Below are 16075 nucleotides of genomic sequence, written 5' to 3' on the forward strand. Positions count from 1 at the left end.
TCTCGATCAACTATCTGACTTATTTAGAACGACAGTGAACCAAGACATCAAGAAGTGCAATGAAAAAAAAAAGAACCTTCTTTCTGGAGGCCTCGGATATTTGAAGATGAACAATCGCTATAGCTTGAACTAAGAGAAAGTAAGGCAATACTTGTCCAAAACCCACAGTATTCATTGAAGACTTTGCACGTACCCATGTTAATTCTTTTTTAAATACAATACTAAGGCCGCATATTTGTACTCATTAGTAGGAAAATGTCCTTCACTTCAAAACAATCATCAGAATTGGTGTCATCCACGCTTCTTATGACTATTGAAAGTGGAAGTTCAAGCTTATATACATGTATATATATATACATACATACATACATACATATATATATATATATACATATATATATATATATATATATATATATTGCATACATATAAAATTAAGTTAATTAACTATTGAATTTTTAAACTCACTTCTTCAATTGAGATCGGAGGATAAAATTTACGTTTTTAACAACTTTTAAATGTATTTACATGCTATAAGTTCATTGTATATTTTTTAATTTTAAATTCAATCCTATCATAAGATAAATTTTATTAATACTTATATTTGTCAGTATGTGCGACATAAACTAGAAGAGAAAACAAAAGAACTAAACTTTTCATCTAATAATTAAATGAAAATTAAAAATATTAAATGTTAAATTATAAATAACATTATAAAAATAATCAAAACTATATTGAGATAGAAATTGAATGCTAGAATAATTATTTGCTTGATTATAATAAATGTTTGAATTTATTTATTTTATTTATGGCCCATTTAATTTAAAGATTGTAACAAATATCTCATGAGTTTTTTTCATATGTTTGATTGGTTATTTGATGGACGGTCAAGATTAAATCTCAGCCTCTATAAATTGGTCATCCCACTCCACTCACTAGGGTTATGATATAGTTCTTCAAAAACTTTTCGGCCGCAGACAATTGTGATAACATAAGGTTAGAACAAAGAGGTACTTTGAAAATGACTTCAGGTATGTTTCTATAACGTCTCTTTATAAATCATCTTGTTTCAAATCCTAACTTGCATTAAATTTATGTTTACAACAAATTTTTAAGGTAAAATTTTATAAATGTGAATATTATTAATCGGGACTCAACCCCAACTCTCAACCAAAAACCTAACTTCCAAATTTGGACCAAACTCTAACAACAGACTTAGAAACAAGCTTTTGAATCAGAATACTACCTCGACACTCGACTCTGGACCCATCTTTTGAATTAGAATACGATCTTGACACTAAACATTGACGACAGATTTGAGATCCAACCCCAACTTCTAAATTACGACCAAATTCTGAATCACGACTTGGCCTCGAAACCTAACCCTACACTGAACTCGAGATCCAGAATCCAGACCCAAAATCTGAATTGGGATATGAATTTCAAACCATGACCTGACTCCAACACCTATTTGGGACTCGATGTAGAACCTCAATTCTGAATTGGAATTTGATCCCGATACTCGAACTCAAAGATCGATTCATAATACAAAATGGCACACTACTTGGGATGTATCCTCGACTCTTAACCAAAAATCCTATTCTAACACCTGACTCAAATCACTACCCAACCCAACCCAAAATTTGACCTCGAATGCTTAACTAGGATTTTTGACATACAAATCGAGAATCAACCCCAAGTTGATTCAGAACTCGAGAGTAGGGTCTCCAATCAAATTCGTAATTTTGGTCCTGAATTGAGAATCGTGATCCGAATTTCAAATAAGTATCAGGAATCGATAATTGGGATTTGATTTAGGGTGGGAAGTTGAGATGTGAGTTGGATAAAGAGTTTTTGGAAAAAAAATTCCTTATTATTTTTGGAGGTAAGTCATTTTCCATAATTTTGAGGAAACTAAATTTATTTGGAAAACTTTTAAGTCAAATGAACATGAATAATTTGAAATCATTTTGCCAGAAAATGTTTTCCTTCGTACTAAACACAAAACTTATGTCTCTATCTTATTTTTTTCGCCCTCTTTCAAGTGAAAGTTTATATAGAAATATAATGTATATAAGTTTCTATTATGATCTTTGTTTGATGTTTTATATCTTGTGATTTTTAGAAAATGGTGTTTTCTTCGCAGCTTCATATCCAACTTCAAGACAATCATCTCTTTTTTTATCACGTGGTCAAAATAGGAATGTAAATTTTCCTCCTAGGAAGAGGATTTGTGTTACTACAGCTTCTAAAAATTTTGAGCAGCGGAATCATCCTTCCATTGAAATCCTACTTGATGAATGCCTCTTTAAGGTATTCAAACATCTTCCCAGTGGAAAAGAGCGAAGTGTATGTGCTTGTGTTTCCAAGCGTTGGCTTACACTTTTAAGCAGCATTCGCAAGGATAAGATTCCAGAATCTAATGGCATAGAAGGTAAGGGGTCTCTTGTCAGGTCCCTTGTTGGTAGGGAGGCCACTGATGTCAGACTTGCTGCTATTGCCGTTGGAGCTTCAAATTATAAAGGTTTGTCAAAGTTATCTATTGGGGGTGACAATACTTGTCATAGTGTGAGTGATGGTGGTCTCAAGGCTATAGCTCGATGTTGCCCTACTCTGAGAGATCTTTCCTTGTCGAATATGGCTTTTGTTGGTAATGAAGGCTTATCTGAGATTGCTAATGGGTGCCATCTGTTAGAGAAGCTTTATCTTTTCCAATGCCCAAAAATTACCGATAGTTCTTTGTTGGACATTGCAAAGAACTGTTCTCACATGACCTCCTTGACCATTGATTCTTGTTTTAAGATTGGTAATGAGGTTCCCAAAGCGGTGGGCTTATATTGTCCGAAACTGAAGGTCATCATATTGAAGAATTGTCCTCTCATTGGGGATCGAGGAATTGAAGATCTCTTTCTGTCAGCAGGTCATAGTTTAACAGAAGTAGAGCTCCAGGCACTACACACTAGCGACATTTCTATAAAAATTATTTCACAACATGGAACTGCACTGACAAGTCTAGATTTTGGTGAACTTCGAAGAGTAGTAGTGAGGGATTTCTGGGTCATGGGCATTGGTCAATGTCTGCATAAGTTGAAGGCCCTTTCAATAAGTGCTTGCAGTGGAGTCAATGATTTGGGTCTTCATGTTATCTGTAAAGCTTGCCCAAATTTGAAGTTATTTTGTGTTCGAAAAAGTGTCGTCCTGTCAGATAATGGATTGGTTGCTTGTATCAAAGATTTGGTATCACTTCAACATCTTCGATTAGAGGAATGCCACTTGATTACCCAGGCTGGATTTTTTGGTATACTTTTGAACTGTGGTAAGAAGCTGAAGACTTTTTCCTTAGTGAAGTGTTTCGGTGTGAATGACTTAACCAATGCAATTCCTTCAAAGGCTCCTTGTTGTAACTCACTGGTATCATTGACTATTCGCAATTGTCTTGGAGTAGGAAATGCTACCATTGCTATAATAAGTAGACTATGTCATAGACTGACTCATATAAAGTTGATTGGGCTACTTTCTATAACTGACGAGGGGATCTTCCCTCTAGTTAAAAATTGTGCAGCTAATTTGGTGGCGGTAAATCTAAGCGGGTGTGTCAATATTACAGACATATCAGTTTCATATATAGTTAATAAGTGTGGGAAATCCTTGAAGTATTTGCTCGTAGATGGCTGCAAAAATGTTACTGATGCAACATTAGTAGAAATTTGGAACTCATGTTGGACGCTTAATGTACTCGATGTTTCCAAGTGTGGAATCACTGATTCGGGGATTACAACTTTGTCTAGTGCTATACAGCTTCAATTGCAGATCCTCTCACTGTCTGGTTGCCCTTTGGTGTCAGACAATAGCTTACCCTTCTTGCTCGATTTGACTCAGAACCTTCAGGGCTTGAACATACAGCATTGTCCCAACATCAGCTCTAAAACTGTTGATGCACTTGTAGAGATAAATCCAAGATGTGATATACTTTCCTAAGCAAGTTCTCAAGATTCATGTAAGGTCTTCTATTTGGGTTTTATCTAGACTTTTTAGCTTCCGCTACAGGAAAGCAGGGAAATAGATAGTTTTTCAACGTTTACTTTTATTTTCGAGCGTACATGTGTTAAATTGTATTTCCTAAATCATTAGACAACTTAATGGGTGTCATTGTTTCTCATTATTGGAGATTAAAGATAAAATTCTAAGTTGGCTTCTTTACATCAAAATTCATATTCATTTTGTCTTTACCAGATAAGTACGCAAGTGAAAGCCCACATATCATGCAAGGTTGTGTGTTTTAAGGGGAAAAGAGGAGAATTCCTATTTAAATTTTTCTCATTCCATGAATGCTCTGATTGCATAGTTAGAGTTATGCCAATAGAATTTGCACAGACTAAAATTTTCGCCTCTACTCTTTTCTCTATCTGAGAGTTAAGTTCAACGAACCCTTTTTATTTTGTTTCAATCATATATGTAACAACATTTAATTAAAAATTCTACTCACATTTGAGGAAAAGATTAAGTGAAAATTGTCCAAGGATCTTTCTGAGTAAACGAAGAAGAGCACATCTATATCTTACCATTTTCAGCATATACTAATCATTTAAAGTTTCACGTTTATATGTATACATTGTTGAGACACTTGATGACGTTTTACATGAACTCCTCATTTTTTCTTAATGCACACTTGTAAGCAAGCATGTTATAGGTGATGTCAACTTTCTTTGAATATAATGCTCCTATTGCATATTTAAATTTTGCTTATTTCCAGAATATAATGCTCCTATTGCATGGTTAAAGTTATGCAAATAGAGTTCGCGCTAAAATACTAAAGTTTTCGTCCCTACTCTTCACTCAATCTGAAAGTTAGGTTCATTAAACTCTATTTATTTTGTTTCAATCATACATTTAATAACATTTCATTAAAAATTCTAATCATATTTGAGGAAAGAATTAAGTGGAAATTGCCCAAGTATCTTTCTTAGTAAATAAAGAAGAGCACATAAGTATCTTGTTTTTTGTGCCTTACCATTTTCAGCATATACTAAACATTTAAAATTTCACATTTATATTTGATACAATGAGATGCTTGATGACACTTTACATGAACTCTATTTTTAATGCACCCCTGTGAGCATGTTAAACTCCTCCAAAGGTTTAAATCCGAGTGAACCTCTAATCTTAGATTTAGGAGATTTTAACATGAAATTTTTTTTTAAAACGCTAAATATACAACATAACTTATTGCAGGTCTCATTTCTTCTCCTTGAGAGATAACTAGCCTATTTCGAGCAAAATAATATTATTAGATTCAGAGTTTCTGTATCTCACAATATAATTTTAGGATGAGTATTAACAACTAAATCAAAGCAGAGTGATATAAACAATTCATTGTATTAGTAGTATGCTTTATGAGTAAAATGTTGTTTATACATTTGGTGAATTAATGATTTGATGAATAGTCATTGCAACAACCAAGAATTTTGAAACTGCATGAGAGCAGTGTCCCTAAAATTCTGTACTTTAGCTAAACAAAAATGGGTGCAAAACAATCCCATCCCAATTCCAGCACCAACTCTACTGGTTTTCAACAAATAACAAGCTGGTGAACATTCCATTCCTTTCCCTTGTACAACTACTCCCCATGCCTTTGTTATCCCTTCTCCTTCTTCCTCTACAAGTTTCTCATCCTCACCTCCAAGTTCTCCAACGAAGATAAGCCCATCTGGTGATCTCTTCTCCCATTCACTTTTCTTAATCGGCCAGTCTTCCTCCACCGCTCTCTCCGTCTTGATTCTCACTCCCCCTTTTCCATCCTCGCTGTAAATCTCAACCAACAACGGCGCTTGTTTCAAGTTCTTCACAATATCCACCACCGATTCATTCATCCATTCACCAATCTTCCCCGATAATACACCTTCCGTTTTCTGATCCTCTTTCACAACTCCGCCGCATGAATTTGATAAAGACAGAGAAGACGAAACACGATGAGGAAACGCCCTTCTCTTATTCTGCTTAGAAACGGAGAGACAAGTGTTCAATTTCAAATCAGAAACGGAATTGGGTTTGTTAAATTGAATCAATGAATGAGTTGTAGGGTGATTCATCTTTAACAATTCCATGTTTGATGAATCTGTAAACCGGAGGAATTAAAAGGGATTTAGTAAAAGGGGATTTTGGGGGGGCTGAATAAGAATGGAGTCAGATTTGATGTTCCGAATGAAAAGGGATTAGCTTGGTTTTTTTTGGAACAAGAGAAAAAAGAAAAAGCCTCACACATTTTAAAGGGTATTTAGGAGTACACGCCAAAGCAAATTGATAAAGAGTAAGAAATTGCCACGAACAAGCAATAGTAGGTGCGGACCACTATTAGTCAAAAATACCTCTATTTTCCCATGAGAGTATTGAATGTATTTTTTTTCACGCGTTTAAAATATGGAACAAATCAAAAGAAATAATTAATACTTTATGTTATGTAATTTTGTAAGATTTTGTGAGTGGTTAAAATGGGCACAAGGAGGATGCGTGGAATGAAGAGGTGGCACGCGCAGTTCGAGCAACGACACAAGCTTTGGAATGGATTGGTTTAAGATGACACACGCCTTTTGCGTGAATTGTGTGCTGACTGACATGGCGACGCTGACGTTTTCTACCTTAATTCTCATGACGTTACACATAATTAGATCACCAAAAAAAATCTTTTTTTTCTTTTTGAGCCTTTTAATTTATCCCAAAATATTATTTATTTTAAAATAAGGGTTAATAAATCACTTTTTAAAAATTCTTATCAAATTTTATTCGTTTTAAAATTAATTAATAATTTAATCATTTGAAAGTATCATTGGGATAATAAGTACTTTCGATTATAATACCAATATTTCTAAAATTTTGTACTTCACTAACATATACTACTTAATTAAAAGTTTCTTACGTATTTTATATTTAGATACATGTATTTTTGCTATTAAATACACAAAACTAGGAGAAGATGTAAGCATTGCAAGCAAGATTCGTATGTATCTCAGAGGCATGTGAATCACATTAAATGCATGTATATGTATGTATCTAGAGTGATTCACATGTATATGGGATACCAAATACATGGGAGAGTGGCGAGCGAGATGAGAGAGTTACGAGCGAGGTGGGAGAGAGGTCGTGGAAGCAAGCAAGATTTGTTATGTACCTCAGATACATGTGAAATCACTTAAGTGTAATGTATTTAGAATAATTTACACTTAAATTGTCCTTCATTTATGTGAAATACATGTATCTTAACGTATATGGAGGCACCAAATTCTTATAAAAATATTGCAAGCTAAAGTATATCTAAGATAAACTAGTGAAATTTATGTAAGTTCTCCTTATTTTTATTATAATTTTTAATTTTCTTAAAATAACAATCATCACAAAAATTATAATTTTTAATTTTCTTAAAAGAACAATCATCACAAAAATGAAAAGTGAAAGTGTAAAATGAGTAATTAAATGAAAAACATCTAATATATTATTGGAAGTACAGAATAGGATCAACAATATCTTTAAATTATTCGAAATAGATCATATTTATCCTTAAACTATATTTCGACTCAAAACTATCCTTTTCGTCAAACTATTGGGTCAAAATGTCTTCCTTATTAACGAAAGTTGTTAAATGTCATGTGGATGTCACATTGCAAGCCAATAGGATTTGTCTTCCACAGACTAAATGAAAATGGGTCAAAAATATCCATAATCTATCCAAATAGCTCATTTTTACCCTTAAACTATATTTTGGATCAAAAATACCCTTTCCGTTAAACTATTGGGTCAAAAGCACTTTTCTTATTAACAAAAGTTGTTAACACTATGTTTGGATCATTGTTATCCATTGTATTGTATCGTTACTATACCTACAATGTTTGTTTTGATTGTTACATAAAATGTATTGTATCGCATTGTATTGTTAAATTTGGTTGTTACGTAACAATGAAAACCTTTATTTTATGGAACAACCAATTTGGTGTGTTCCCATTGTTACTTAATTTCTTTTTCCAGTTATATATTTACATAATATTTCAAAATACTTTTTTACCCTTTTTCTTAATTATTTAAATTTAGTCAAACCTCCTACCCTAGAATAATTAGGATATTTTAGTAAATTTACAAATTACAATAAAGTACGATACAATTAACCCAAACAATTAAAATGTTATTAAACAAGAACAAATAATTCAGTCTAGCCAAACATTGTATCTATCATCCAATTAAGTACAATAGAGTACGATACAATACATTTTGAAACAATGGGTAACAATGATTTAAAAGTGTAAATGTCATGTGAATGCCACATTATTGCATGTCAATAGGATTCCACTACCACATAGACTAAATCTTAATTACTCCCCCCCCCCCCCCCCCCCCCGTCCTCATTTCATTATTTTCCAGAAATGATTTCACCCTTTCTCCTTCATTTCACAGCTAGGGCTTCGTAGTTTTCTTCATGGCTAGGTTTCAAAGTGGATATTTTTGGTTATAGGTTAGTATATTTTTTTTTCTTATTTTATTATGTTACGATTTCAAAGCATAAGAGTTATAATTTCACAATTTTTCATTCATTTTTCGGCTAAGGTTTCATAGCTTTCTTCGGGCTGGGTTTCAAAATGGACATTCGTGATTGTAGTTAGTAAATCTTTATTCTTATTTTATTATGTTTACGATTTTTAAGCATGATAGTTAGGATTTTACAACTTTTCCCTCATTTCGCGGCTAGGGTTTCATAGCTTTCTTTGGGGCTGAATTTCAAAATAGATATTTATAGTTGTAAACATAATAAAATAAGAAAAAAGATTTACTAACCTACAACCACGAATATCCACTTTGAAACCTAACGACGGAGAAAATTGTGAAACCTTAGTAGCGAAATAATGGAGAAGGGTTGAAATTGTTTCTGGAAAATAATGAAATTAAGGGGGGAAAAGAGTAATTAAGATTTAGAGATTTAGTGTATGTGGTAGTGGAACCCTATTGGCGTGCAATGTTACATTCATGTGGCATTTACCGTCAATAAGGACACTTTTGACATAATAATTTGACAGAAAGGGTAGTTCTGAGTCGAAATATAGTTTAAGGGTAAATATGAGCTATATATTTCGAATAGTCTAAGGGTAATTTTGACCCTTTTCCTTTTAGTCTATGTGGCAGTGGAACCTTATTGACGTGCAATGTGATATCCAGATGACATTTAACAACTTTCATTAATAAAAACCGCACTTGACCCAAAAATTCAAGGAGAAGGGTAATTTTGAGCCAATATTTAGTGTAAATATAAATTATTTCTAATAGTTTAAGTGTATTTTTGACTTTACCGTTGAAAGTATACTGGAGGGGAGCGGGGTCCTACTACTTTCACCCTAAACTAACAATATTTCTATTTCTAGTTTTTTCTTCTAAAAAAAATTATTGTAATTCAAAATTTTACTTAATTGTTTTCACTATCAAGACTACATAAAATTTAAAATAAGTCAAAAAAGTATATATAATACATGAAACACTTGAATACAACATGAAATTGCAACTTTAATGATACAATAGATAACATTCCAAAACAAGGATTTTTTGTGCTGCCGAAACAAGAAAGCATAAAAGATGTCTAATATGGAGGTCACATAAAATTTATATATATATATATATATATATATATATATATATATATATATATATATATATATATATATATATATATATATATATATATATATATATAGAGAGAGAGAGAGAGAGAGAGAGAGAGAGAGTTGTTTCAGTTAATGTTGTTGCTGATTTTATAGCTGAATGAGGATGACAGATATGAGCATGAATACTGTTAGTTTTAATAATTTAGTTTAGTAAATTAGAGTTCTGTTAGAAAATAAATTCTTATTTGTTTTGTTTGTTCTAGTCTTTAGGAAGTAGTTTAAACGTGGGTTGTTACCGAGGTTTTAGGAGAAAATCTTGTTGGATAGCTACTATATTTTAGCTTAACGTTTACTATGTTTTTGCTGATTAGAATGACTGCATCGCAGATTTTTTTCAGTCAATAAAAAGAAACTATTTTCTATCAGTAATCTCTTCTTCTCTATTGTATTTTACTCACAGAACAATATATCTCTAGAATTTGTGTCTTTCCTATCAGTGCTATCAGAGCAAGGTTAGTTTCAAAAAGAAAACAGACAGAGATATTGTGAGTTTATGGCTTCAGAGACCAACTTCGTGCAAGCAGTCATTTCTCGTTTTGATGGTCATTATGACCATTGGAGTATGCTGATAGAAAAATTTTACAGTCAAAAGAGTATTGGAAAATTGTCGAGGGTGGCATCAGCGCTCCAACGGAAGTCGAGGATTTGACGAATGCTCAAAAGATGGAGTTCGAAGCAAGAAAGTTGAAAGATTTGAAGGCAAAAAATTACCTCTTTTAGGCTATTGAGCGTCCTATCTTGGAAACTATTCTTTGTAAAGAAACTTCCAAGAATATATGGGACTCCATGAGTAAGAAATATCAAGGCACTGCTAGAGTGAAGCGCGCATAGCTTCAAGCCTTGAGAAGGGATTTTGAGACTTTGTAGATGAAGGAAGGAGAGTCTATAATGATTTACTGCGCTAGAACGACGATGACTGGCAAAAAAATGCGATGAGAGAAGATAAACAATGTCGCAATTATTGAAAAGATATTGCGCTCTTTAACGCCGGAGTATGATTATGTTGTTTGCTACATTGAGGAGTCAAAAGATATAGATGAGTTATTGCTTGATGAATTCCAAAGCTCCTTATTGGTGCATGAACAGAAGATGAATCGAAATTCAACTGCCGAGGAGCAGGCCTTGAAGACTTCTACTTTTATTTCTTTAGAGGAAGGGGTAGAGATAGAGGAAGAGGAAGAGGAAGAGCAGATCGTGGAAATAGAGACGGAGGCAACAAAGAAGGCTGTGGAAATTTTAGAGCTAATGACTACGGTAAAGGTATAGGAAGGGATTTTGATAAATCCAAGGTAGAATGTTATCTTTGTCATAAATTTGGTCATTATCATTCTGAATGTTATACTAGGTTGCCTGATGAGAAACAGGAGAAGTCAAATTTCGTTGAGAACAAAGAAGGAGAAACTTTGTTAATGGCAGTTCATGTTGAAAAAAAGCCTAACCAACAAGCTCTTTGGTATGCGGATACCGGTTATAGTAACCACATGACTGGAAGTAAGTCTTCTTTTACTTATTTAAATGAAATCTTCCGATCGACAGTTAGTTTTGGTGATCTATCTACTGTGAATGTGATGGGAAAGGGTAATATAAATTTTAGAACCAAAAATGGGTGTGTGGAGCTCATATCCAATGTGTAATATGTTCTAGCTTAAAAAAGCAATTTGTTGAGTGTCGGACAACTGTTAGAAAAAGGATATGTCATCACCTTAAGGAATGATGCATGTGAAATTTCTGATTCTTCCAAGGGAATTATTGCTGTTGTGAGAATGAGTCAAAATAGGTTGTTTCCTTTGAAGATTGAAAATGTTCATTCTTGCTCTATGGCATAAGTATGGTTGTGACATTTTCGATATGGTCACTTGAACTTTGGTGGCTTGAAGATCCTTCAAAGGAAGAGTATGGTGACGGGGCTTCCTGAATTGTTGTTCCCTCCCAAGTGTGTGAAGAATGTGTTGTTGGCAAACAACATTGTTCTCAGTTTTCGAAAAGTAAGTCATGGAGAGCCAAAGAGGTATTGGGGTTGGTACACTTAGATATTTGTGGGACAATAACACCAATCTCGAATGGAGGTAAAAAGTATTTTATTACTTTTATTGATGATTATTCCAGGAAGACTTGGAAGTATATTCTGCAAGAAAAGTCGGAGGCCTTTAATGTATTTAAAATCTTCAAAGCTCGTGTGGAGAATGAGACTGGAAGGACTGTTAAGAACCTTCGGACAGATTGCGGAGGAAAATATTACTCTAAGGTATTTGCTGATTTTTGTGAGACTAGTGGCATTTGGAAAGAGCTCACAACAGCATATACACTGCAACAAAACGGTGTGGCAGAGAGGAAGAATAGAACCATTCTCAATATGGTTTGTAGTTTGTTGGCTCGGGGAAGAGTTCCAAAGGAATTTTGTCCAGAAGCAGTGAATTGGAGCATTCACATCTCAAATAAATGTCCCACTTTTGCTCTTCGAGATGTTACACCTGAGGAAGCTTGGAGCGGAAGCAACCCGGCAATAGACCACTTTAAAATTTTTGGGTCCATTGCTTATGCACATGTCCCCGAAGTAAAAAGAAAGAAGCTTGACGATAGAGGTGAGACATGTGTTTTTCTTGGTGTTAGCGACATATCCAAGGCGTACAAGTTGTTCAATCCTTTGACAAAGAAAGTTATGACCAGCAGAGATGTCGTTTTTTATGAAGAAGACACTTGGGAATGGAGTATCGAGAAGTCCACTCCAATTGTGTTTTATACTGGAGCCGAAGAAGTAGTTGTGATGCCTGAAAGTGCAGAGAATTCAGCTTTTACAACTGCTGGAATTCTACCAGATGTTGCTGAAATTTCACCAACTACTGAAACTGTACCAGCAACTTTAGAAGAAACTGATGCAGCTGAACAAACTCTTCGTCGTGCTCGCAGAAGGCCCGCGTGGATGACGGATTATAAGGTAACACGAATTGATGTTAATGAAGATGTTTCCCATTTTGCATTGTTTGCAAATTGCAATCCTATAACTTTTGAGAATGCTGTCAAAGAGGAGAAATGGAGGAAAGCTATGGATGATGAGATTGATGCTATTGAAAGAAATGAAACCTGGGAGTTATCAGATCTTCCGAATGGGCAGAAAACCATTGGTGTCAAGTGGGTCTATAAGACAAAACTGAAAGAAGATGGTGAAATTTACAAGTGTAAGGCGCGATTGGTGGATAAGGGATACAAGCAGGAGCATGGTGTGGACTACAGTGAAGTGTTTGCTCCAGTCGCATGGCATGACACCATTAGAATGGTAATTGCCTTGGCGGCACAAAATTCATGGCCTATCTTTCAATTGGATGTCAAATCAGCTTTCCTACATGGATACTTGGAGGAAGAGGTATTTATTGAGCAATCCTCTGGTTATATTAAAATTGGAGATGAGCATAAGGTATACAAGTTGAAAAAGGCTCTCTACGAACTAAAACAAGCTCCACGAGCTTGGTATAGTCGCATTGAGGCTTACTTTCTAAAAGTTGGTTTCCTGAAATGTCCATACGAGCACTCTCTTTTTGTTAAAATTGGAGAATCTGGGAAAATGCTCATTGTATTTTTATATGTTGATGATCTTATATTTACCGAGATGATAGTACCATGTTTTCTGATTTTAAGAAATCTATGATGGATGAATTTGATATGTTTGATCTTGGTAAGATGCATTATTTTCTTGGTTTAGAAGTAGTGCAATTTGATGATGGTATATTTGTTTCCCAAAAGAAATATGTGCGGGAAATTTTAAACCAATTCAAGATGAAGAAATGTATTTCCGCCGATACTCCAGTTGAGTTTGGCCTGAAGCTAAGCAAAGCTGGAAGAGGAGATAAGATAGACAAGACACTCTATAGGCAAATTATAGGTAGTTTGATGTATCTAACTTCCACAAGGCCCGACATCATGTATGGTGTAAGTCTTATAAGCAGGTATATGGAGAGTCTGGTGGAAATTCACCTGTTAGCTACCAAGAGAATCCGTCGTTACATACAAGGAACTAAGGATTTCGGTTTGTTCTACAAGAATGGTGAAAAATATGATTTGATTGGTTTTGCTGATAGCGATTATGCAGGTGATCAAGACGACAGAAAGAGCACTTCAAGCTATGTTTTTGTGTTAGGCACAAGGGTTGTTTCATGGTCTTCCAGGAAGCAAAAAATTGTCACTTTATCGACTACTGAAGCGGAATTTGTTGTTGCTACAGCCTGTGCTTGTCAAGCTATTTGGTTGAGAAAATTCTTGAAGAACTACAATTCAAACAAAAAGGAGCAACTATAATTTTCTGCGACAACAACTCTGCCATTAAGCTATCAAAAAATCCTGTTTACATGGAAGAAGCAAGCACATCGATGTGAAGTATTATTTCCTGCGAGATCTCAATAACGAAGGAACAGTAGAACTGCAGTACAGCCGAAGTGAAGATCAGTCGGCGGACATTTTTACTGAACCTCTCAGGTCTCTTCTTTTCCAAAAGTCGAGGAGGTTGATGGGCATCAACACAATGGAAGAGTTCAAGAAGCTGAAGTTAAACTGAAGCTTGAGTAAGACTGGTCAACGGAACGGGACGTACCAGTACCGTTTCGGTTCGTTCCGGTTCGTCCCGTTTCGGTTGCCTACGGAATGGGACGGGATAGTCTGAACTGGTACATGAAACGGGACGGAATTGTAATTTCGTACCGGTGTACCGGTACCGGTTCATTCCGATTCCAGTCTGGTCCGATCCGGTTCCGGTCTGGTTTATTTAATATATATTAATTTTTTTATATTTTATATTTTATATTTTATATTTTATATAATTAATATTTATATATTTAATAAATTATATTTTATATTTCTTGGCACGAGGCAGTTGCCCTGCTGCCCGCCCCTCGCCCCTAGAGGGTGGCTGCGTAAGCTATGTACTCTACTGATAGTTGTAAATTGAAATTGTAATTTGTTACAAATTTCAATAAATTAAATTGATATTTTTTAATTTTTGTAATTGTTTTATCCTTATTTTAATTTAATTTTTTTAAAATTACAAATTTTATTTATTTAATATTTACAAAATACAAGTTATAAATATAACTTATAAATTAAATATTAATGAATATAAGTAATAACTTATAAATTATAAACCTCAAAAGATTTAAATTTGAAAACTTTATTAGACTTTACTTCCATACTTAACAACAACAAAAAAATTAATAAAATATCTCTAAAATAAACTTAAGTAAAAAATTATAGTATAAATTTAAAAACTATTAATTGATACTTTAAAAAATAAATAAAAAAATTATATTTTCATAATTCCAAAAAGTATTGTCCCGTTTATCCCGTCCCGTTCCATCTCGGTCCGTTCCGGTTCATTCCGGTTCCATCCCGGTATATAGTGGAACAGGACGGAACCGATGAATAATCCCGGTAATTCCGGTCCGATTCATCCCGGTACCAGTCAACATACCAGTCAACGGGTTCCGGTCCAGTCCGGTACCGGTTCATTCCGGTCCGGTGAATCGGTTCCGGTCCGTTGACCAGTCTTAAGCTTGAGAGCTTTTAGTTTAAGGGAGGGTGTTAGTTTTAATAATTTAGTTTAGTAAATTAGAGTTATGTTAGAGAATAAATTCTTATCTGTTTTGTTTGTGCTAGTCTATAGGAAGTAGTTTAAACGTGGGTTGTTACCTAGGTTTTAGGAGAAAATCTTGTTGGATAGTTACTATATTTTAGCTTAACGTTTACTATGTTTTTGCTTATTAGAATGACTGCATCACAATTATTTTTTCCAGTCAATAAAAATAATTCTTTTTTCTATCAGTCCTCTCTTCTTGTCTATTGTGTTTTTCTCACTAAACAATGGAATTTGTTTCTTTCCTATCAAATACAAGAAATTACCAAAGGATTTTCTCATCATCTCCACATTGTGTTGATGTATTTCAGAAACAAAAATCTCGAGAACTTTCCTGATAATATATCTGCTCAAAATGTTGATGTGGCAATAGAGTTCTTGTTGGTTTTCCTTGATGCTAATGTGTCAAATCATGTTATTAATGGTAATTGGTTGAATGAGGTTATGGAAAAGGTTGGAACTATAGCGGGTGATGTACTATATGTAATTCAAAAGCTTCATCCTAGCTCTCTATATAAACAAATTAAGATGACACTAGCAAAATAAGTATTTGCTCAATACAGATATTGGAGAATACTAAAGATCTAAAAGCACAAGTGAAGACTTACTACAAAGCCTTAAAATATACTGCATCTCAGTTCCCACCTTTGGTGGATTGAGCTTTCTAGATTCTCTTTAAAGGAAACTGAGTGAGATGTCGAAATCTAAATTTGGTTTAGATTTCTTGATGAAACCTCTTTTGAGTGATTTGGAGAAAGAGTTG

At 34.2% G+C, this 16075-nt stretch overlaps 2 protein-coding genes across 2 annotated transcripts; one reads left to right on the forward strand and one right to left on the reverse strand.

The window, feature by feature from the left end:
- Nucleotides 1-1021: 1021 nt before the first annotated feature.
- On the forward strand, nucleotides 1022-4089 carry LOC101253906 (EIN3-binding F-box protein 1-like). Its single transcript, XM_019214278.3, has 2 exons — nucleotides 1022-1031; nucleotides 2126-4089. Exons 1-2 carry the CDS (start codon nucleotides 1022-1024, stop codon nucleotides 3976-3978), a joined length of 1863 nt encoding a protein of 620 aa, XP_019069823.1. The 3' UTR covers nucleotides 3979-4089.
- A 1268-nt stretch (nucleotides 4090-5357) lies between these two features.
- LOC101254906 (uncharacterized) lies at nucleotides 5358-6452 on the reverse strand. The gene has a single exon (XM_004240815.5). The coding sequence runs from the start codon at nucleotides 6102-6104 to the stop codon at nucleotides 5445-5447; it is 660 nt and encodes a 219-aa protein (XP_004240863.1). The 5' UTR covers nucleotides 6105-6452; the 3' UTR covers nucleotides 5358-5444.
- Between the last annotated feature and the right edge of the window lie 9623 nt (nucleotides 6453-16075).

The sequence above is a fragment of the Solanum lycopersicum genome, chromosome 6 (assembly GCF_036512215.1).
Source record: "Solanum lycopersicum chromosome 6, SLM_r2.1".
Lineage (NCBI taxonomy): Eukaryota > Viridiplantae > Streptophyta > Magnoliopsida > Solanales > Solanaceae > Solanum > Solanum lycopersicum.

What these genes read in the sequence shown, in the direction of transcription:
- LOC101254906 (XM_004240815.5), bottom strand. Translation starts at nt 6,104, where the DNA reads ATGGAATTGTTAAAGATGAATCACCCTACAACTCATTCATTGATTCAA.